This window comes from Hemiscyllium ocellatum, chromosome 31 (genome assembly GCF_020745735.1).
Source record: "Hemiscyllium ocellatum isolate sHemOce1 chromosome 31, sHemOce1.pat.X.cur, whole genome shotgun sequence".
NCBI lineage: Eukaryota > Metazoa > Chordata > Chondrichthyes > Orectolobiformes > Hemiscylliidae > Hemiscyllium > Hemiscyllium ocellatum.
The window spans coordinates 38,343,586-38,368,828 of record NC_083431.1 but is presented as its reverse complement, the minus strand read 5'-3'; the positions used below and the strand labels follow the sequence as shown (position 1 = coordinate 38,368,828).

The following is a 25,243-nucleotide window of genomic DNA, read 5'->3' as shown; positions in this document are numbered from 1 at the left end:
CAATTCACCTGACCCACACATCTTTGGACTGTGGGAGGAAACCGGAGCACCCGGAGGAAACCCACGCAGACACGGGGAGAACGTGCAAACTCCACACAGTCAGACGCCTGAGGCGGGAATTGACCCGGGTCTCTGGTGCTGTGAGGCAGCAGTGCTAACCACTGTGCCACCGTGCCGCCCAAAGGATAGGAGCAAAAGTAACAGAGTAGTTGTTATGGTGGACTTTAACTTTCCAAATATTGTTTGGAAACACTATAGTTCGAGTACTTTAGATGGGTCAATTTTTGTCCAATGTGTGGAGGAGAGTTTCTTGACACAATATGTAGATAGGTCAACAAGAGCCGAGACCACATTGAATTTGGTACTGGGTAATGAACCGGGCCAGGTGTTAGATTTGGAGGTAGGCGAGTACTTTGATGATAGTGACCACAACTCGGTTATGTTTACTTTAGTGATGAAAAGGGATGGGCATATACTGCAAAGTAAGATTGATAGCTGGGGAAAATATGATGCGATTAGGCAAGATTTAGGATGCATAGGATGGGAAAGGAAACTGCAGGGGATGGCCACAATTGAAATGTGAAGCTTGTTCAAGGAACAGCTACTGAGTGTCCTTGATAGGTATGTACCTGTCAGGCAGGGAGGAAATGGTTAAGTGAGGGAACCATGGTTTACTAAAGAAGTTGAATCACTTGTCAAGAGGAAGGAGGCAGCTTATGTAAAGATGAGATGTGAAGGCTCAGCTAGGATGCTTCAGAGTTACAAGTTAGCCAGGAAGGACCTAAAGAGAGAGCTGAGAAGAGCCAGGAGGGGACATGAGAATGAGAAGTTGTTTGCAGGATCAAGGCAAATCCTAAAGCTTCCTATAGAAATAAGAATAAAAGAATGACTAGAGTAAGATTAGAATCCAGTCAAGGACAGTAGTGGGAAGTTGTGCATGGAGTCTGAGGAGATAGGAGAGGCACTAAGTGAATATTTTTCGTCAATATTCACACAGGAAAAAGACAATGTTGTTGAAGAGAATATAGAGATACATGCTATTAGACTACAAAGGATTGAGGTTAATAAGGTGGAGGTGTTCGCAATTGTGGAAAGTGTGAAAATAGCTAAGTCCCCTGGGCGAGATGGAATTTATCCTAGGGTTCTCTGCAAAGCTAGGTAGGAAATTGCAGAGCCTTTGGCTTTGATCTTTATGTCACCATTGGCTGCAGAAATAGTGCCAAAAGACTGGAGGATACCAAATGTTGTCCCCTTGTTCAATAAGGGGAGTAGAGACGACTCTGGTAATTTTAGACCAGTGAGCCTTTCTTCAGTTGTGGGTAAAGTGTTGTAAAGGACTATAAGATAAGATCTATAATTATCTAGAAAGAAATAAGTTGATGAGATATAGTCAACATGGTTTTGTGAAGGGTGGATCGCGCCTCACAAACCTTATTGAATTATTTGCGAAGATGACCAAATAGTTGGGCGGTTGATGTGGTGTATATGGATTTCAGTAAGGCATTTGATAAAGTTCCCTATGATAGGCATTTGCAGAATATACGGAGGCATGGGTTTGGGGCTGATTTAGTGGCTTGGATCAGAAATTGGTGAGCTGAAAGAAGGCAGAGGGTGGTGGTTGATGAGAAATGCTCATCCTGGAGCTCCGTTACTAGTGATGTACCACAAGGGTCTGTTTTGGTGCCACTGTTATTTGTCATTTTTATAAATGACCTGGATGAGGGCATAGAAGGATGGGTTGGCAAATTTGCGCTCGACACTAAGATCAATGGAGTTATGGACAGTGTGGAAGGATGTTGAAGGTTACAGGGAAACAGATAAGCTGCAGAGCTGGGCTGAGAGATAGCAAATGGAGTTTAATGCAGGGAAATGTGAGGTGATTTGCTTTAGAAGGAGTAACAGGAATACGGAGTACTGGGATAATGGTAAGATTCTTAGTAGTGTGGATGAGCAGATAGATCTCAGTGTCCATATGCATAGATCTCTGAAAATTGCCACTCAAGTTGATAGGATTGTTAAGAAGGCATACAATGTGTTAGCGTTTATTGGTAGAGGGATAGAGTTTTGGAGCCATGATGCATGTTGCGACTGCACTTGGGAGTATTGCATACAGTTCTGGTTGCTACATTATAGGAAGGATATGGAAGCATTGGAGAGGGTACAGAGGAGATTTATGTGGTAGGAGGGAAGGTCATATGAGGAAAGGCTGAGGGACTTGAGCCTGTTTTAGGTAGAAAGAAAAAGGTTGACAGGTGACTTAATAGAAACATACAAGAGGATCAGAGGATTAGATTGGATGGACAGTAACAGCCTTTTTCCTCGGATGGTGATGGGGGTTAGCATGAGGGGACATAGCTTTAAATTGAGGGGTGACCGATATAAGACAGATGTCAGAGGTACGTTCTTTACTCAGAGAGTAGTAAGAGCATGGAATGCTTTTTCTGCAACAGTAATAGACTCACCAACTTTAAGGGCATTTAAATGGCCATTGGATAAACATATGGATGATAATGGAATAGTGTACGTTAGATGGGTTTCAGAAGGGTTTCACAGGTAGGCGCAACAACGAGGGCCGAAGAGCCTGTACTGCACTGTAATGTTCTATGCTGTAAGTACCGTGGAACAAGCCACCAACACTAAACAACAGCGCAGGCCATCAGACAGACAGTAGCACCAACATTAAGCAGAAAGAAGAGAAAGGAACATCCTCAACACAATGGAAAGGAAAGCCGTAGAAGGACTCAGAAAAGACAGAAATATCATAATCCTACTGGCAGACAAAGGACGTGTGACTGTCATCTTGAACAGAACACAATACATTGAAAAAGCAAACAATCTACTCGCAGATACCGACACCGACCAACTGGTGGTGATGGACCCGATTCCACAGCTTGAAAACCATATTATAGCTCCCCTGAGGAAACCTCACAGGACAGATGAAATTAACATGACAGACTTCCAAAGAATGAAACATGAAGGATCTAACACACCCCTTTGCTATGGATTACCAAAAGCACATAAACAAGAGGCTCCCTCCAGACCCATAGTCTGTATGGTACACTGACATACAGTCTAGCAAAGAAACTGCAACACAAACTGAAACACCTAGTAGAAGACTCAAGCCACTTCACCCAGGAATGCTTTAACACCAAAGACACCAAGTTAGAGGATGATAAGTTCATGGCTTCCTTTGATGTGACTGCCCCATTCACATCAATAAACTCTAGTCAAAGAAACACTGGCCTCACTGCTAGACGAACCAAGGACATAAACATCTGACAGCACCAACTTTATCAGCAAGGACAGCGTCCTCAAACTAGTAGACCTGTGCCTCACAACCCACTTCACCTTCAATGACAAAATCTACAAACAAATCAATGGGACGCCTATAGGATCACCAAAATCAGTTATGCTGAGGTTAGAACAAACAGTCCTTCCCATGCTCCAGCCCAAGCTTCGGGTCCGCTACGTGGTTGACACCTTTGTTATCACAAAATGCAACAAATTAGAAGAAACCTACAAACACATAAACATCATCCCTACAGGTATAAAGCTCACGAAAGAGGAAGAGAACAACAACAGACTTCCCTTCCTAAATGTGACAGGAGAATGAAAAGCCAATGGAGAGCTGCAGAACCAGCGTCTACAGGAAAGCCACACACACTGACCAGATACTCAACTGCAAGAGCAATCATCCCAACACCCAAAAACGGAGCTGCATCTGGACATTATTTAAATGAGCCACAACACACTGCAGCACCCAAGAACTATGAGAAGCCAAGGAAAAACACCAATACAACATACTCAGGAATCATTGATACCGATAAGCATAGTCTGCCAATTCCTAAACAACAGACTCAAACCAGAAAACACAACAAACCCAGAGACTCCAGCCACCCTGCCATACATTAAAGACATCTCAGAGATGACGACCAGACTAATCCAGCCCTGAGGCATTATGGAATCCCTCAAACCTAATACCACACTGAAACAGCTCCTGATTAATCCAAAGGACCCTGTACTAACAACCAGCAGAGCGAATGTCATATACAAAATACCCTGCAAGAACTGTAACAAATATCACATTGGACAAATGGGCAGGAAACTAGCTGCCAAGGTACATGAGCACCAACTAGCCACTAAAAGACATGACCAACATCACTAGTATCCATACACACAGACAAAGAGGGACACCAGTTCGACTGGGACAACATACCCATCCTGGGACAGGCTAAACAAAGACATGCACAGGAATTCCTCGAGGCCTGGCATTCAAACTGGAACTCCATTAACAAACATATTGATTTGGACTCCATTTACCAACCTCTCAGAAAATGAACCGGAAGTGGTATCACCCACCACAACAGACCAAGACACATAAATAGCAAGCAGAATAGAACACCAGCGCTTAAATGGAGGCTCACTGATGATATTACCTAGCATGGTGATGAAATGTCTGAGGACAAACCTACTAGTTCAGCCAGCAAAATTACAATCTGATTAACAGACACCATTTTAAATTTAGGAGTCATTCTTTTAGGAAAGAGATGAGGAATATTTTTTTCCTTTCTGAGAGTTGTGCAACTTTGGAACTCTCTGCCTTAGAGATGGGATCTTTAAATATTTAAGGCAGCAATAAATTGATTGTTAGGCAAGGGATTTGAAGGTTATTAGGGATAGTTGTGAATGTAAAATTTAGAGCACCACAAACTGATCAGTCATTGTATTATTGAATTCTGTGTTTTTGCTCATACTTTATGCTAATTTATAATGTTTGTAATTTAAAAGGGATTTATGTCTCTGTAAAGAAATGGCTACATAGAAGCACCAGACATAAAACAGATGTGTTGTGAATTAAAAGTAGAAAGTGTTGGAGAAACTCAGCAGGTCTTGGTGCATCTGTGGAAAGGGAAACAAAGTTAACGTTTTGAGTCCAGCATGACTCTTCTTTGGAACTCAGGTTATTCTGGGAACAAAAGATAAAGCAGTCTATTATTTGACACCTTTAATTCAGGCTAAATTGAGGAATTTAGAGATACATTGAAAGAGGAAATAAAAGCAGGATCTTAGAAGATGAGATGCTTAAAGTGAAAGAAGGAAAATTGAATTGAAAAAAAACCTGAAAACATCTTGATCTGGCTCAGATTCAATTAGAAATGAAGACTTGTGAGAGAAGAGAATGCAAATTAAAAGAAAAATGGAAATTGGAGGGATTCAACTTGATTAAAAATCTACCCTTAGTACGTAGATTTACAGAAGGTGGAGTTGAAAGCTGTTTAACCTCATTTGAAAAAGTAGCTGGCAGATGTAATAGCCAAATGATTTTGGATATTAATGTACAGTGTTTTATAAAAGACAGCTATGAAAGTGTATGCCAATCTGCAGAAGAACAATATGCAAACTACAAGATTGCCAAACAAATCACCTAACACTTATGAGTACGAAATTAATTAAAATTGAGAGTTACAAGAAGAGAAACCTAAATTAGATACCATAGAATTTGCAAACAAAAAGAAATGCTGTGGCAAAAGTAATTTTGATCACGGAAGTTAGAGAAAATCTTAAAATTATTTAAATGAACACCAGGTATCAAAGATCTGAGAAGCAGCAGATCTGGTGGATATCCCCTTTCACATAAACAGTTACATGTAGAGAAATGGTCATATGGAATCCACAAAGAAATTGGAGAAATAGAAAATCTGCAAATGGAAGAGGTATTAGCTTAACAGAACAAATGACAGATACCAAAGTAATAATGGGGAAAGGCAAGAACTCTAAATTATGCAAAGAAAATAACTTGCTTGCATTGTACTAGGACTCAACAGAGCAAGCTAATTGCTGGAGATTAATAAGAGACCAATTGCAGTAGAGGAATCCCTAAGAAATCTTAAGCAAAGGATGCATCAGAAAGCTTGGTGCCACAATCATTCTTGCAATCAGTTTCTCATCTTTTTTTTATGCTTTCTCAAAGGCAACCTTGTTCCACATGAACAACATCACTGAACTTTGCCCTTAGCTGTGTTAATTTACTGTTGACACCCTGATCCATATCATTACTAAATTTTGATTTGGTGAATCCAATGTTCTCCTGGCTGACGTCTAACATTCCACTCTCCACAAATTCAAACTCTACTGCTTGTGTTTTAATTTGCATAAAGCCCTTTTCACCTACTACCAAGCTTGTTGACCTATGTTTTAGTTCCCAATCATGCAATATAATATCCATAACTAAACAAAGAACTACAGATGCTGGAAACCTGAAACAAAACAGAATTTGCTAGCAGAACTCAGCAGGTTTGGCAGCATCTGTGGCGAGAAAGTAGAGTTAATATTTTGAGTCCAGTGATCCTACTTTAGAATGGTTTTAAAGGATGACAAGACTAATTCTTCCAACCTCTCAATTCTCTAGATATCTGCTCTCATCTAATTCTGGCCTCTGTGCATTCCCAGTCATAGTTTAGATCAGAGTGGTGCTGGAAAAGAACAGCAGGTCAGGCAGCATCCGAGGAGCAGGAAAATCAATGTTTCGGGCAAAATCCCTTCATCAGGAATAGAGGCAGGAAGCAGGGACCTGGTGTAGGTGTGGAGTTGGGAGCGGGTATGGTGGTGGGGGGAATGTGGGTGGAGTCATGAGCAGGGGTGGTGTTCCCCTCAGGGGTTTGGGACGCAGGGATTGTGACAGTGAGATCTGTGGGAGGCGTGTTGGCAGAATGCAGGTGAGTAGCATTGGTGGGGGCAGAAGTGGTGGTGAACACGGCAGTAGAGGGAGCGGAAGTCACTGAACGTGTGATGTCAGCGATGACGTGGGGGGACAGAGGTGATATCATGTGTGGTGCATGAGGAATCATGAAGGGCAGTAGTGGCTGTGGAAGTGACCATGATGGGGGCAGAAGTCATAGTTGCTTCACCATGTTGGCAATGTCCTCTGCTATCTATGCTACAAATTCCCTCGCTACATGTGGACTTAACACTTCCTTCCATTCAGACAGTTCCCCACCCCTCCTTCTTGAAGATTCTGGTCATCTGATCTAATATCTCCAATACAGCTCATTGTCATTCTCACTCTCTCACCCTTTCTCATCTAACAACTGTTAGGTTGATATTTCCTTTTCCTATACTTACTTTAACTCTCCATCACAGCATATGTTTATATATTGAACAGTACTGGCTCAGTCTCTGACTCTTTCTATTATCTATAAATCAGTATTCTGTCATGACTTACTCAACACCATCCCTGGGATAGAAGGTTTGAAGACTAACTCATTTAAGAGGAGTTTGGGATGTCTGTGAAGAACTGTTTCTTCTGGGCTCCATCCAACAATCTATCTCCCGCGAGCCTTGCTATTGCTTCAAGTGTTGCTTGACTTCTGATCATTTTGCCATTTTGATGTGAATGCGACTCTCAAGGTCAAAATTTGTTTTTTTATGAGGATTTTTTTAGATTTTCTCAGGGGCCGCTTTTTTGATTTTTGGTGGCCACCTAATGGTTTTCAGTGGCTACTTTATCTTTCTCACTAATTCATTTATTAGGTGATATAACATGCAGTAATATCATCTTTGGTATTTGTCATATAGACATCTGGGCCATACAGAAATAGAATCAGCAGAATTTATTAATATACTTCATAATAATTAATCCTTTATTAATTTTACAACCACAATACCCGGGGACACATTCATTTCCTGGACAACACAATATAAATTGGAACAAAACAAGGCAAGGTGAGTTTCAAAATAACTGACACACAAAATGCCATCATCCTAAACACATCTGCAGAATGCTGAAGTCGCAGCTAATGTATATGTGCACAAACCTGCAACATTTTAACAAGATAGCTACTACCATTGTATTGCGGCTCAGATCTTAAGTTCAGATTTAATTTCAGTAATTGAGTGTTTTCCCATTCAATTATCAAATTAGGTCATTCAGTGAACATGAAGTAATTATGAAGAAAGACTGTGAAAGAAAGGAGTATTGAATAGTTTTTGACTCTGATATTCCCTGAGCAGCCATTTGTTCAGGTTATTTGAATTGGGTTAGTAAACCTTGCTACTTCCATACTTTCCAAATATAGGACTCTCATTAAGTACTTAGCAACTGCTAATTAAACATTTCATATAAATATATGTCTAGAATAGTGTCTTTCATTCTTGCTTCTCACTTAGCAAGGCACTTCCTGGATTTTACCTGCAATAAAGACTGTTCTACTTTGCAAAACGTTTGCCTCATACTTCAAATTCTCTGCACATTATGTCAATGGATATTAGTTAGTTTATGAAGTCACCACTTTAGTATGAGGTAAAGCTTCTTAGACACAAACTCAATCAATGAAAAATGTTCATATTACAGAGGACGCAGTGCTGGATGTATTAAATTGCATAAAAGTGGTTAAATCCCCAGGATCTGTTCAGGTGTACCCTAGAACTCTGTAGGAAGTCAGGGAAGTGATTGCTTGCCCCTTTGCTGAGTTATTTGAATCAGCAATAGAGATAGGTAAGGTGCAGGAAGACTGGAGGTTAGCTAATGAGATGCCACTATTTAAGAAAGGTGGTAAGAAAAAGCTAGGGAACTATAGACCAGTGAGCGTGACATCAGTGGTGGGCGAATTGTTGGAGGGAATACTGAGGGACAGGATTTACATACATTTAGGAAGGCAAGAACTGATTAGGGATAGTCAACATGGCTTTGTGCTTGGGAAATCATGTCTCACAAACTTGATTGTGTTCTTTGAAGAAATAACAAAGAGGATTGATGAGGGCAGAGCGTTGGACATGATCTCTATGGACTTCAGTAAGATGTTCAACTAGGTTCGTCATGGCAGAATGTTTAGCAAGATTAACTCTCATGGAATACAGGGAGAACTAGCCATTTGGGAACAGAACCGTCTTGAAGGGAGAAGACAAAGGATGGTGGTGCGGGGTTGCCTTTCACGCTGGAGGCCTGTGACCACTGGTGAGTCACAAGGATCAGTGCTGGGTCCACTGCTTTTTGTCATTTATATAAATGATCTGGATGTGAACATAGGAGGTATAGTTAGTAAGTTTGCAGATGACACCAAAATTAGAGGTATATTGGACAGCAAAGAAGATTACTTCAGAGTACAATGGGATCTGGATCAGATGTGCCAATGGGCTGAGAAGTGGCAGATGGAGTTTAATTTAGATAAATGTGAGATGTTGCGTTTTGGAAAGGCAAAACAGAGCAGGACTTATACACTTAATGGTAAGGTCCTAGGAAGTGTTGCTGAACAAAGAGACCTTGGAATGCAGATTCATAGTTTCTTGGAAATGGAGTCGCAGGTAGGTAGGATAATGAAGAAGGCGTTTGGTATGTTTTCCTTTATTAGTCAGCAGTTGGAAGGTCGTGTTGCGGCTGTCTAGGACATTGATTAGGCCATTTTGAGAATATTGTGTGCAATTCTGGTCTCCCTCCTCGGAGACCTGAAAGGGTTCAGAAAAGATTTACAAGGATGTAGCCAGGGTTGGAGCATTTGAGCTTAGTGAGTGGCTGAATAGGCTGGGGCTGTTTTCTCTGGAGTGTCGGAGGCTGAGGGATGACCTTATCAAGGTTTATAAAATCATGAGGGTCATAGATAGGGTAAATAGACAAAGCCTTTTCCCTCGCTTGGGGGAGTCTAGAACTAGAGTGCAAAGGTTTAGGGTGAGAGGGTAAAAATTTAAAAGTGACCTAAGGGGCAGGTTTTTGACACAGAGGATGGTGCATGTATGGAATGAACTGCTAGACGAAGTGGTTGAGGCTGGTACAATTACAATATTTAAAAGGCATTTGGATGGATTTATGAATAGGAAGGGTTTAGAGGGAAATGGGCCAAGTACTGGCAAATGAGACTAGATTAGCCTAGGTGATCTGGTCTGAATGGACGAGTTAGACCGAAGGGCTCTTTCCATGTTGTACAGCTCTATGACTCTAAGTCAAAATTCTGGCAACTGGATATTAAAGTGGAGAGTTGAGAAGTCATATTTGGACACATCTGCTTAACTTGAGGAAGCCTCTCTAAAAGTGCTTGAAATTTACTCTTTACTTGATCACAGTTTAATAGTTATATATGTTTTATACTTAAGAAGAAAATTATTCTTATTAATCTTAACAATCCATGCCTACTTCTACAGTAATACTTGGATGTTATTACAAAATAGGAAAATTTACCTCCGTATTTAGCAGCTTTCGCTGATGCATATCCACCTGCAATGACAAAGAATTAAGAAATTATAAAAACAGAGACTATGGAATGGGTAGCATTAAACAGTAAAACAGCTTTGCTTCTTTCCAACTAATCCCTAAGTAACGCAATAAAATGTAACTTGTTCAAATCTCACTTAAAAGTACAATATTTTTAAGATCAAATTAAAAATTAGGTGAATCAAAGCTTTGGTTCTGTATTAATTCTTAGCTCTAACAAAGAGTGTGTGCAATTTGGCATTACCTCAGGTCATATGCAATAACAAAATGGCAAAGGGCAATGTCTCAAAAAATAGATCCTGATGACTTCTTCAAACACACTCTGGCAATGTTTCCACGGCAAGTAAAGATTACTTGTGTAGCAGAAACATACATATTAATATACGAATTTACAAGATCAAGCCATTCAGACCATTCAATCTGCTCTGCCATTCAATATTATCACAGCTAATCCGAAGTCTATTTTCCTACCTATCATCAATACCCTTTAAGTACCTTGTTAATCAAGAATCATAAAAGTGCTGCCTTAAAAAAAAATTGATGACACTTCATTCACTATTTATAGAGAGCAGAGTTTCACAAACTCTCAACATAGGAACAAGAATAGGCCTTTACACCCCTTGAGCCTGTATAATGATTCACTTAGATCTCAGTTGATCTGTAGCCTAACTCTATATCCCTGCCTTTGGCCCATATCCCTTAATACCTTTGCTTAACAAAAATTTATCTATTTCAGATTTAAAATTAATAACTTAGCCAGGGTTCACTGCCATTTGTGGAATTATTCATCCTTTGTGTACAGAACCGCTTCCCTACATCTCTCCTGAATGGTTTGGCCTCAGTTCTCAGACTTTGCCATTTTATTATAGAATCCACAACCAGTGGGGAATATTTATCTTTATCTACCCTGCATTTTTCTGTTAATATCTTGAAGACTTCAATCAGATCACCTTTTAAATTCTAAAGCAAAAAAAGGCATCTTTTGCATAATCTCTCCCATCGCACAACCCCTGAAGACTAAGGATCATTTTTGCAAATTTTCTTGCTTTGTTTCAATGGATGGATGCCTTGCAAGCATAGTTACTGAATGATAAGGGCTATCCTCTGAAACATGGTTGATGACACCATTATTACGTAACTGAATCCAACTGTTAATATTGCATAGCTACTTTCAGGCTATTCTAGAGCAGATAATAGACCTATTTTAGATGAGATTGCAATGCTCAGATTGGTCAGAGTGGTGATGAAAGGAGGGAGACGTTGTAGTACGGTACACATGGAGTGTGCCACATAAGCCACAAAACATTTTATAATTCTAATTTGGACAAGAGGTGGGAGAGCAGTAGCAGTCTTCTGAGGAGGAAGATGAGTACATTGAGCAGTAAGAACATCACCTTCTGCATAAAAGAATAATATGACATCTGGTGCAACAAGGCAGACAAAACTTAATGAACCTCCACCATTGTTGAGCAGATGATAGCGTGAGAATGGTACTACAGAGGCATGTGCATAGCTAATGAGGTGAACTATACAAAATTATGTGAGAAAACATACTAGGACTCATGAAGAAAAGTCTTTCATGAAACTCACTAAAATTCAGCCCAGAATAAAGCAATGGTGTTGGATAAGGAGGGATTGTAATATGAAACTCTGTGAATACATATTTATAAAAGTTTGGTTCTGATACTATTCTTCCTCAATTGACTGTTTGGATACAATATTGCAGCAGCGCATGGGTACTTAAGGGTGAAGGTAGAGAACTAAGAAAACTCTTTTCAAATAGAAAACCATAATTTAAGTGAGCATTGTAGAAAATGCCAGAAGAAAGTGAAAATTGTCAGGGAATGATGGGCTTCGAATGCCTTAGAGTCTGAACCATATATTTAGCGAAAAATTTTATTCCCTGTATGAAGTGAAGTATTTTGTGAGATGGATATTTGTTTGTTGAATAATGACAATAATTTTAACTCCTACTGCAATTCTTGGATGAACTTATTAGAAAGACAATCTATTAAATGCATAAAAACAGGTAAGATCTCTTACTTGTGCATAGGGCTGTTCTCTGACCTGAGGGTCACTATGTCTCAGACAAGGGGGAGAAGTTGAGAAGAAGAGTCCTTCATGGTAACCTCAGCTGGTGCAGGAAGTGAATGCATGCTGTTGGCATCACAGTGCAAAGCAAACCTGACTTGTCCTATATACCCCAAAAGTGAATGACGAGTACATTCATTTCCAAGTATTACTGTTTTTCTTTCCCTCTGGATATTAAAATTAGGTCACTTGCACAATAACAATTTGCATGAAGTGCTTCTTAATTGCTTTATTCCTAGGTTTTATGAATCCACAGAAATTGTGCCCAATACATTACAGTCAAATTATTCAAACACAAATTTAGTTGTCACCCTCAAGCTTGGGTTACTCTGCACCAATACCAACATCTGTTAAACTGGAAATTGGCACGGTGGAAGCTGGAGCTTCTAACTTTTGATGACTTAACTGAACTTTTCATTCTTTGAAGTTTATAATTTAATCTTGGTCTCCTAGTAAAGCAGGAAAACCATGATCAGTTATTTCAGGAGATTACTTAGATGCAATATACTTATACTTTCCTGATTTTATTTTGGGAAAGCAAATCTTAGCAGGACTTATACACTTAATGGTAAGGTCCTAGGGAGTGTTGCTGAACAAAGAGACCTTGGAGTGCAGGTTCATAGCTCCTTGAAAGTAGAGTCACAGGTAAATAGGATAGTGAAGATGGCATTTGGTATGCTTTCTTTTATTGGTCAGAGTATGGAGTATAGGAGCTGGGAGGTCATGTTGCGGCTGTACAGGACATTGGTTAGGCCACTGTTGGAATATTGCGTGCAATTCTGGTCTCCTTCCTATCGGAAGGATGTTGTGAAACTTGAGAGGATTCAGAAAAGATTTACAAGGATGTTGCCAGGGTTGGAGGATTTGAGCCACAGGGAGAGATTGAATAGGCTGGAGCTGTTTTCCCTAGAGCATCAAAGGCTGAGGGGTGACCTTATCGAGGTTTATAAAACCATGAAGGGCATGGATAGGATAAATAGACAAAGACGTTTCCCTGGGTTTGGGAGTCCAGAACTAGAGGGCATAGGTTTAGGGTGAGAGGGGAAAAATATTAAAAAAAGGCCCAAGGGCAATGTTTTCATGCAGAAAGTGGTGCATGTATGGAATGAGCTGCCGGAGGAAGTGGTGGAGGCTAGTATGATTGCAACGTTTAAAAGGCATCTGGATGAGGATATGAATAGGAAGGGTTTGGGCCGGGTGCTGGCAAATGGGACTAGATTAGGTTGGGATATGTCGTCGATATGGATGAGTTGGACTGAAGGGTCTGTTTCTGTACTGTACATTTTTATTACTCTGTGACTTAGAGAATAATTACTTATGTAATACTTGATATCAGATAAGGAGGTGATTAATCAAATGCAGTGGAGGTCGACAGAATTGGTGATGCTTGGTCAAGCTAAATTTCCTATTCATTTATAACATGTGGATATCTTAGGCAAGAGATTCGACATTCAATGAATTAATATTTTTTTTTAAAGTCACTGTATATGTGACACTGTTTTCAGGTGATTTTACGGAGGAACAGGTTTTGATGAGAAATAGAAGTGGTCCAAGAAATCACTCCTCCTTGCTTTGATGTGGTTGGGCTCAATGAACTTAAATGGAATTTGTGCTATGTCTGTAATTTTGATTAAAGTGGAAGGTTACACTTATGCTATATAGGAGAAAGTGAGGACTGCAGATGCTGGAGATCAGACTCGAGAATACAGTGCTGGAAAGGAACAAGCAGTCAGGCAGCATCTGAGGAGCAGGAAAATCAATGTTTCGGGCATAAGCTGAGGGCGGCACGGTGGCACAGTGGTTAGCACTGCTGCCTCACAGCGCCTGTAGACCCGGGTTCAATTCCCGACTCAGGCGACTGACTGTGTGGAGTTTGCACGTTCTCCCCGTGTCTGCGTGGGTTTCCTCCGGGTGCTCCGGTTTCCTCCCACAGTCACAAAGATGTGCGGGTCAGGTGAATTGGCCAAGCTAAATTGCCCGTAGTGTTAGGTAAGGGGTAAATGTAGGGGTATGGGTGGGTTGCGCTTTGGCGGGTCGGTGTGGACTTGTTGGGCCGAAGGGCCTGTTTCCACACTGTAAGTCTAATCTAATCTAATCTAAATCAGGAGGGCTTATTCCTGAAACATTGATTCTCTTGTTCCTGGGATACTAACGGACCAGCTGTCCTTTTCCAGCACCACATTCTCTACTTATGCTATATCGGAATGCGAACAATTTGATTGGAAAACTAACAACTGATCTTGCAGTTTCCATTTCATTCATTTCAAATCATCTAAATATTATTCTTAAGAGATCAAATTACCTGGAACCCCTCCTGGAACAGCTCCGACAAAGCCACCAGGTGCACGCCATGGCAGAGCTCCTGCTCCTCGCCATGGAAAGCCTCCTAGAAAATAAGAACAGAAGGGTGCAATCATCATTATGAGACAGAAGATCACACTCTTGTTACCAACACACTGGAATTACAAAGACTACCCGTCATGATACTTGAGTTGCTACTTTCATTTGCAATCTAAACAGTGGAGCTTAATCAGCATGGGTTAAATTCCTTGAATTAATTTGTAGAAATGATCTTTAATGGGCAAGAAAGTTTATTCATTGTTTGGATAGCTTTTCCCAGATAGTTATGTTCTTACCTCTTGACCATGATTTTGATTAATACTTAAGAACTTAACATTCTTTCTATATCAGATTCATCTATTCATTCAATTTCTTTCGAACTCATAGTACCCATGTTGTGGATGTAACAGCTCTCTTTTGCATCATGCTCAATCCCACTAACCAGCTCCTGACCTACTGCATTCTTTTCCTCAGGACCTCTTTATAAAACATATGAGTATTTGAAGTAAAAATGTTCATAAAAGATTCTTTATGACTTCAGATTTCCAGCATCTGCAGCCATTTGCTTTTATATATCATGACTTCCTTGTGCTCCCATTTATTTATAAGCACCAGCTTCTGTGTGCATTTTTAACCACTTTCTAAATCTACTCTGCTCTCTACATCAATTTATGGTCTTATAACCCAGTTTACTGATTTATGTTGATCATCATCCTTCCTACCAAAAGGTATCACGCCACACTTCTCTGCATATTCCATCTACCATGAGCACATCCAATCCATCAGTCATCGCACAGCCTCTTGAAGTCTATCACAATCCTACTCCCAGTTCAAAAGACTTCAAGTTTTGACACCTGAAAATGTTGGAATTGTGTACTACATGCCCATATATAGATCCTTAATAAATGTAAAGAATACCAATGATTAAAGTCTGGTTGAAGATTTGTAGCTCAGGTGTCCGTTGTTGTGGTTCTGTTCGCCGAGCTGGAAGTTTTTGCTGCAAATGTTTCGTTCCCTGGCTAGGGAACATCATCAGTGCTATTGGAGCCTCCTGTGAAGCACTGCTTTGATGTTTCTTCCGGTATTTATAGTGGTTTGTGGTCAGACAACAACTCACTAGAACAAAGGACCCAATAGCCAGCACGAGCCAAACTAACGTAGTTTACAAAATACCATGCAAGGACTGCACAAAACACCATATAGGACAAACAGGAAGACAGCTAACAATCCGCATCCATGAACATCAGCTAGCCACAAAATGACACGACCAGCTATCCCTAGTAGCCATACACTCAGACAACCAGGAACATGAATTTGACTGGGAAAACACTACCATCATAGGACAAGCCAGACAGAGAACAGCCAGGGAATTCCTAGAGGCATGGCATTCATCCACAAACTCCATTAACAGACACATAGACCTGGACCCCATATACAAACCACTACAGCTGAAACTGACACCCGGAAACGGCAAGAAGATCCATCAACAGACACATCAACCTGGACCCCACATACAAACTACTACAGCTGAAACTGACACCCGGAAGCGGCAAGAACAAACCACTATAAATACCGGAAGAAACATCAAAGCAGCGCTGCACAGGAGGCTCCAATAGCACTGATGATGTTCCCTAGCCAGGGAACGAAACGTTTGCAGCAAAAACTTCCAGCTCGGCGAACAGAACCACAACAATACCAATGATCTGGGGGATCGTCACTATATACATTTCTCCAGTCTAAAAAAAACATACCATTCAGCTACTTTGCATTAATGGTAGCACTGTATCTTATTACAAATCTGCAGATTTTCTGGCAAGTCCATTTTGGCATTTTATCAAATACTTTTGCAACTCCATGAAACATCAACTTCATTAGCCTTCACAATCATCCCTTCCATCTTTAAAAAAAACCTCAAGCTGTTTAATACTATTTGGATTTAACATATTTCTGTTTCTTTATTTTCATTAATCTGCATTTGCCCAAGCATCCATTGCCCTGGATTATTGTTTTCCCACTACAGGGTTGGACTGTAGTTGCATGGCTTTTGTTAACACATTTTTAACTTTTTAAAGTTTTTTTTGTGATATTTACAAATCACCATCTTACAGCACCATTTTCAGGTCTAATAAGATTTGGTAGATGGTGGCCAGTGCCTCTGCAATTTCCACATCTTTTCCCATTCACCTAAACTATCAATACCTTTTATTACATTCTGTGTTCTTTCCATAGCTTACTTTCCTGCCTACCTTGTGGCATCAGCAAATCTGGCAATCATAACTTCTGTCTCTTCATTTAAAGCATTTGCATAGTTTTCAACAGTTGAGGTCCCAGCCCCAATTCTTGTGCCTTGTCACTTGCAACATATTGCCAATTTGAAAAAAGACCCATTTAGACTTACTTTCTGCTTCCTGTTAGCCAGCAAATCTGTTACTTCTCCACATGAAATTTTATTTTCTACAGTAATCCTTACTGTAGCATCTTACCAAATGCCTTTTGGAAATCTAAGTACAGTGAATTTCTCAGTTCCCCGTCTTCCACAGTACATGCTATCTTCTCAAAGAACTCCAATCGTTTGTTTGAATATGATTTCAACTCCATAAAACCACATTGACTTTGTTTGCATACCTTAAAATTATCCAAGTGCCCTGATATATCTTTAATAATAACACCTATGATAGATGTTAAGCCAACTAGTTTAAAGTTCCCTGCTTCCTGTCATCTCCCCTTTCATGAATTTAGATGTTACATTGTGAGAAAATCTCTGGTCTGGTTATTCTGCATGTTGACTTTGCTCTCTTTCACCCTGAAGCTAATTGTTTCATGCTGCTACCATGCAGTATCAACACCGGTGGTATCAGGCACTGACAGAATGCTGCTGTCAAGCCAAAAAATGCACTCTGCCTATCACAAAATGGGTAACGTTGTACAGTATATGAATTTGAATGCCATTGTGATGCCAACTAAGTAGGACATAGGAATGTAGGAATATGTGAAGAATTGCACTGAAAACCAATTCAGAACTATCATTAGGGGCTCATACTATGGCACACTTACAGATGCTCGAAAGATACATACATTAAATAAAAAAGGGCTCTGTGAATGAACCTACTTGTATAAACAACTCAGGCCACCCAATCCAAACATGACCACTATATGATGAGGGCTCTTCAAAGCCCTATTGTTTGGAGACAGAAAGAATGCACTGCACCTGTTTCAATTCAACAAACTAGATGACAGCCATTCACTGGTTCTTTCTCAGGGCAATGTTATGACCAGTATTAACTTGTCTGCTTTGAAATCTAAACAAACTCTGGCAGTTAACAGTAAATCATCATTAACTGCTGCATTTTTCATGGCAACATGAATAGCAAAGCCAACTGCCAATTAATTAGCACACTTCTCTCACATGCATAAATGTCATATTTCCTTTATTGGTATCTTTGAAATTGGCCTGATGATTCAACATGAAAAACTTCAACAAAATGTCTTTTTCAGCAATTTTCAAGGTCAGTATTGCCAAATGACTATTTAGAGATCTTTTATCACCTCAGGATCAAAGCTTATCTAAAAAAATCCTAAGCTTCAAACAGAAATTAGTCACTTTAACAGAGAAAGATTCTACAGACTCTCCGAAAGAAAAAGTTTTTTTCATAAAATCATCATGAAAGAGGAGACCTCCAAGTGTTGTTGAACCAACTTGATGTAGGATTGTAAATATAGGACTAATGTGACACGTTGGATTGATGAATATAGGATTTTCATGTAGGGTTGAATTAACATAGGATTGTAAGTAGAAATTCAGGCTGGAAAAATTATTGGTCACGTAAAGAAAACCTGGATGTGATGAACAGAATGTTATAGATGCCAGCTTGCCAACAAGACTGCATGCTAGATTTGTTGCAGTGGGCTAGAATGTTGCTTCTGAGGCACAGGGAAGGCAATGTCCTAGTGGTATTAATACAAGACTATTAATCCAAAAACTCAGCTAATGTTCTGGGGACCCAGGTTCAAATTCCACCATGGCAATTGGTGAATTTGAATTTAAGAAGAAGAATCTGGAATAAAGAATCCATTGACATCTGTGAAACTAATGTTGTTCTGGTTCAATAATGTCCTTCAGGGAAGGAAACCTTCCATCTTCATCTGGTTTGGCTTACATGTGACTCCAGATTCACAGCAATCACTCTCTAGGCAATTAGGGATGGGCAATAAACGCTGATGTAGACAACAACACCCTCATTCCATGAATGAAGGCTTTAACCAAAAAATATTCAATGCACTGAGCAACCTAACATGACCTAACTCACAATGCCATAGAGGATTAAGGAACACAGCTCCATTTCCCCTAATGGTTAAGCACAGACCATTAAGATTAAAAAGATGGTCCAAATGGCATAAGTATAATTGTGCTGCCCACAAAGTAGCCTCATTTGGAAACTTCCCTTCAAGCTCCAATGTCATCGTTAGCAATTAACGTGTTTGCCACTGAAGTTCAGGTAGCTATCATTGACCCTCCGGCTAATGGTGACAGCTGCCTTCAGGGTATCACAGTAGTCCTGTATTTTGTTCATACACTGCGCTGCAAGAGCACAGAGGTGAAGACTTGGGCAACTGGCTACTTTCACTCTGTAACTGCAACAATTATATAAATGGAAACACAATATGTGTAAAACCATACAAACACACTATATTACAAAACCTGTAAATATAAATTGTCACTCAATTCATCTCAATAAACCTAAAGTATTAATATTGCAAGATCAAATTACCTGGACCAACTCTACCCCCTGGACCTAGTCCTGGTACACCACCTAGAATGCCAAATCAGAAGAGTTATAATCAATAGATCTCAAATAAACTCAGGAGAATTTATTATAAATGAGAGACATTACAGTATCTCTAAGGTTATCTGTTGCAAGACTGAAAACACTGCTTTCAATTGCTACAAAGGTATTCCATAAATACTGCAGTAATGCTGCTCGGCAGCTTATGGAATCTGGCCAAAAGTTCAGAAATTTGATTTTGTGAACTTAATTAGCAGAAATTATCTTTGTTAATGAGGCAAATAAATAGCCAATTTTTAGATGAGTTGCAGTCATGCAAATCATGTTAGAATAAGAAACTATGGAAATTCACATGGGCCAGAATCAGAGATGGCTGATACTCTAGTTTGTTAGTTGCCCTATCTGATGATGTCCCTGACTCTACCACACTTCAGGGCCATTTTTGAGAGATAGGATGAGGGCAAAAAATAACAGCGCTATTTGCCCTCCTGCAGCAAATTTATTAGGGGCCTACTACAGAATTTTCCAGTCAGCATTCAGGTCTGCCCTGATTGCTAATAAAATAACTTAAGGTGAGGTCCCAGTAGAGTAAGTGACAATGCTCCAAGCATGCCTAGGGTATCTTCTGACCTGTCTGGAGCAGTTACATGCCCCTGCTGCAGTGATAGCTTGATGACAGAAGCAGTTTTTAATTTAAACTTTAAAAAGTTGGAGAGCATGCTTACATATTGAAGTGCCTTCTCCTTTTCTACACTTCCATTTCAGTCTGCTCATTCTTTCAAGCTAGAAGGCTATGATTGCCCCTCAAGCCTCAAGAACCTGTCTGTCAAGTCACTTCTGGCCACTCTCAGGAAAATCATTACAATGATGTTTCCAGTACAGTGGGGGTTTCTTACACATTTCCGCTTGACAGTGGAGTTCAAGTGCTTGGCAGGGAACATCCTGGTCATTTTCTATGGAATATCAGTAGACTATGTCAATAAAATAATCTGATTCTGTCATCCAATTTGATCCTGCTAACATTCTTGAATTATTGGTTAGTGTCTTGGCTGAATTAGTTGAAATAGTCTTTTATGAGGAAGAAATGGGTTTTAAATGTGACATAAGCATATGAATCAATTAAACAATGAACAGACCATAATGAAATTTTTGCAGCAGTAAGGATAATGTGCAACACTATGGGATTAAATCAGTTAACACTAGAAAGAGGGTTACAGGATTATGATGTATGATTAACACATACTAGTTGGTACAACGTTATCCTTTCTACTCATGATAATGATTTCTGATTGTAGCCAGCAGGGATCTCAATGTCATGTGTACCTTGTTCTTCTTAATGCAAGCCTGTAACATTTATATTGGACATGTATCTGAATTGGTGCTCTGTTTGTGATGCACTCCATTTACAAACCTACTGTAGCATCTTGCTATCCCATATTTGTGCTTGACTCAAATTTTCTGAATTCATTTACAAATTTCTAATGCAGTTACACATTAAAAGCATTTTGAAAATCCAAATATATTACATCTACTGCATTCCCTCCATCTACTCTTTGATACTTAAATAATTGAGTAAGGTTAGTCAAAAATGATCTTTGTTTTTGAAATCTTCTGACTGTTCTTTAATAACCTATTGTATCTTAATTTTGTTCCATTGTACATTTCAGAAGTTTTTCATTATCTTCCCACTACTGGTGTTAGTAACAAGTTCATAATAACTTTGAAGCATTGTATCTCCTTTTCAATAAATATATACTTTAGCTGTTCACTAGCTCTCTGTACCATTCACCTTACTAATGAATTTTCATATATATTGAGCAGAACTGCTGCTATTGCTTCCCTAGTTTCTGTTTGCATGCAGGATATACAATCTACCTTTCTGAATTTGGTCAGTTTGTTTTCAACCTCATGTTTTCTAAAATAATTTCTTAGGAGATTATGCACTCAATCTCTCTCGTAAATGCTCAACTGAAATAATTATTCCATTTTTATATCATTTTGGTGTCAATTTATGTTATGCTCTCCTGATTGTCAGTTGTGTGTCTGAAAAATGTCTTTCAAAAAATTCCTTAATAACTTAATTTTGTAGCTCTCCTTTGCTTTGTTAATTGTTTTGCTGACTTATTTTTTCACTATTCATAGTCCCTTTAATTAACCTCTCATTGACCGTTCATGCTCCAATTGCGTACCTTTTCCTTCAGTTTCAATTTTTTCATTTTTATTTAATCTTCCATGGTGTTTTACTTTTCATTAATGTGTTATAGTTAACAAGTGAATATTTCTACTGAATGCTATTGATCACTCTCATTCTCTCAAAAGTACATATTTCCCAACATATTGCTTTGATTTTCCTGAATTATGTCTTTATAAGTGATCACACTGACATAAATTAACTCTTCTTTTAGAAACTGTAATAACTCAGGAAACCTGACTTTGAAATGAACATCATTTATTGTCAAACACCGAAATAGAGCCACAACTCGTAGCACACATTGGCTTGTACCAGCCTGGGACAGACAGTTCAGCAGATTTATACTTGATTCTGCTTTATTTTTTTCTCTCTGAAATGGGTGGGACTTGAACTCTTGGCCCAGGAGTAGGGAAACTACTATTGCACCAGAAGAGAGCCCCTTGGGTCTTCTTGCACATTTCTATAAAATAAGCTATATTGTGAGATGCTCATCTTCCAGGACCCATTAGAGGTTCTAGAAGATGAGCATCATGGTACATTACTTTTCATAAAATTTACACCAATTGTTAACTTGCATCCACCCATTTAATTTGTATGTTTTACTCTTTCTTCAATATTTATTTCAAGTCAAGAGGTCAATCCATAACCTTTGCTAACCTTGCATACCATTCACTCGGCACTTTTGGCTGAAGACTGTTGCAAATTCTACTTTTCTTGGCTTTCCTTCTGCATCTGTGATCACTTGGAGTGGTTCTACACACACACAAACACACACACACCCCTAACATATTGTCTATACTTATATCACTTTTATGTTATTCAAACTATACTTAAATGTCTATGCATGTAAGCATTTATTTATAAGGATACATATCAAGTATGTACCTCTTCATCCAAAACCATGGCTTCAGGCTATTCCTTTTATTTAAAATCTGTTCAAATATGTAATGAAACAGTTGTGACTCAGGTAGGACTTGAAACTGGACTTTTTTTTAGCTCAGAGGAAGAGTAATATCACGGCATGACCTTCAGAAATATATCTTTCTAAAGAAACAAAATGATTCCCTAGTTACTTCTCACCACCCATGTACAATTAAGTTGACTAAAATACAATTAATACGCAAGATGATTTTCCTTGTGTAATTAGTAAGCATGAAATATCAAATTATTTTATACTTTCACAAATTACAAACTTCGCAAAACATACCTCCATATTTAGCAGCTTTAGCAGCTGCATATCCATCTGTAACAAAAGACTATAATATTTATAATACAGCCAATAGCAGTAATGTGCAGAATAGAACAAAGAGTTTCATTATGATGAACAAAGACTTAAGTTGAGTTAAATTCTATTTCTTAAGTACTCAAGCTTCCCAATTTGGACAGCTTGCAGATTGCATTAAGAAGCAACATTTTTTCTGCAAAAAATAAATCATTTTGTTCATGACTACTGGAATAAATTTTAAGATTGGCCTGCAGGGCCATTTATTTGATGGAAACATTATGCTTATTAACTTAAGTATAGTAACTTTTAAGATCAGAAAAAAAAGAAGAAAATAATGCTATTTGCCCATGACAATCTTACAGCATTTGCAATTTACCTTAATTACATTGGTATGCTTTCCTTTATTGGTCAGAGTATTGAGTACAGGAGTTGGGAGGTCATGTTGCTGCTTTACAGGACATTGGTTAGGCCACTGTTGGAATATTGCGTGCAATTCTGTTCTCCTTCCTATCGGAAAGATGTTGTGAAACTTGAAAGGGTTCAAAAAGATTTACAAGGATATTACCAGGGTTGGAGAATTTGATCTATAGGGAGAGGTTGAATAGTCTGGGGCTGTTTTCCCTGGAGCATCAGAGGCTGAGGGGTAACCTTATAGAGGTTTATAAAACCATGAGGGGCAAGGATAGGATAAATAGACAAAGTCTTTTGCCTGGGTTGGTGGAGTCCAGAACTAGAGAGCATAGTTTAGGGTGAGAGGGGAAAGATATAAAAGAGACCTAAGGGGCAACTTTTTCATGCAGAGAGTGGTATGTATGTGGAATGAACTGCCAGATGAAGTGATGGAGGCTAGTACAATTGCAACATTTAAAAGGCACCTGGAAGGGTATATGAGTAGGAAGGGTTTGGAGGGATATGGGCCAGGTGCTGGCAGGTGGGACTAGATTGGGTTGGGAGATCTGGTCAGCATGGATGAGTTGGACCGAAGGGTCTGTTTCGGTGCTGTACATCTCTATGACTCCCTATGACAATAGCCTAATCATTTCATGTTCTGTTTTATGTCATTAAAGCTAGTGCATTCAAAAAGAACAGAACCAAGAGAGAAAACTGTCACACAAAATAGATCATGTTAGATTTTGAAGCACTGAGAAGCTTGCTAAACCAAGGCTCAGAGGTTTCCAAATGGATATTTCAGCAAACCTTCCTATCAAATCCGAAGTAATCCTGAATAATTACAGACACAAACTATGTATGTGGGCAGAGAGTTTGAGGTTTGATTATTTATAGTTGTTAAAAACTATGAACTCATTTAGTTTCAACCATCTATCAACATTCTAACTCCAATGATGTTGATTCCATTATAATCTAAATAAGGAGGGAATAACATTGTCAAATCCTCCACTGTTTAATATGCTTAAGGATGAGACAAACACATTCTTGGTTTCTCAGGGATAAAGGGACATAGAAAGGAGAAGGGGAAATGGAGTTGAAGCCAAAGATAGCCAGATCGATACTGAATGGGCCGAATGGTGGAGGGGCTATACAGTCTTTCCCTGCTCTTATTTCTTTCATTCTTATGACAACCTTGTACCATTGCTCGAGCAGCTGGATAAGATATTACAGTACCAAATTGCCAGTGTGGGAAATTAAATGCCAGCTATTTATGCTAAATTTAAATATTGCCTTTGAGGTCCAAGCTGAGGAAAGATGGCTGATTGGAAAAAATGTTGGCACGCTGGGCAAATTGACAACATGAGTGCTCATAATGCTGCATCTATTAAGGTTACATTTACAGAACTGAGACAATATTTTCCAATTTTAACCAACCAATCTGTTCCATATAATGACCGTGCTGTGCAACATGGAGGGGCCTCTTATTGCAGTTTCCAAACAACAGCTCAGATGACTACGATGGCTGCTGATATTGGTACCATCTTGGTTCTGGAGCCCCATGATGTCACAATTCTCCTACACTCTGGGCACAGTGACCCATTGCAATGTTAGGAGACAGAATGAAGAGAGTAGCCAACAAGTCCATTGATTAATAAAAGGTGAAAAAGAACAATTATAAAACTAAAATTCCTAATAGAACACATTGCAAAATTAAAAATAGTAAAATTACTTATTTAACTGATTTAAATTAATCTAAAAATATTACTCCTAAGAAATTGAATGTGCTGCACCACCTCCTGGAATGGTTCCACGTCCACCGATTGGAACTTGACCTGGTACGCCTCCTGGAATGATAGAACAGGAAAGCACTATCATTAGATGCCATATAACCCCAAACAGAAGAACACAGTTTTGATCATACAGTGGTTAGCACTGCTGCCTCACAGCGCCAGAGACCCGGGTTCAATTCCTGACTCGGGCAACTGACTGTGTGGAGTTTGCACGTTCTCCCCGTGTCTGCG

The 25,243-nt window shown here is 39.3% G+C and overlaps 1 protein-coding gene across 7 annotated transcripts in view; it reads right to left on the bottom strand.

Annotated features, from left to right (window-relative positions):
• The window catches only part of elna (elastin a), a 271,733-nt gene that overhangs the window by 103,459 nt on the left and 143,031 nt on the right, over positions 1-25,243 (bottom strand). For all 7 annotated transcript variants that reach the window (XM_060848380.1, XM_060848374.1, XM_060848377.1 and 4 more), the window contains exons 17-21: positions 25,016-25,066; positions 22,815-22,850; positions 19,402-19,443; positions 14,595-14,678; positions 10,169-10,204 (exon numbers count right to left, since the gene is read on the bottom strand). In XM_060848380.1, coding sequence (XP_060704363.1) covers positions 10,169-10,204; positions 14,595-14,678; positions 19,402-19,443; positions 22,815-22,850; positions 25,016-25,066 — 249 coding nt within the window. The remainder of the gene's footprint in view (positions 1-10,168; positions 10,205-14,594; positions 14,679-19,401; positions 19,444-22,814; positions 22,851-25,015; positions 25,067-25,243) is intronic.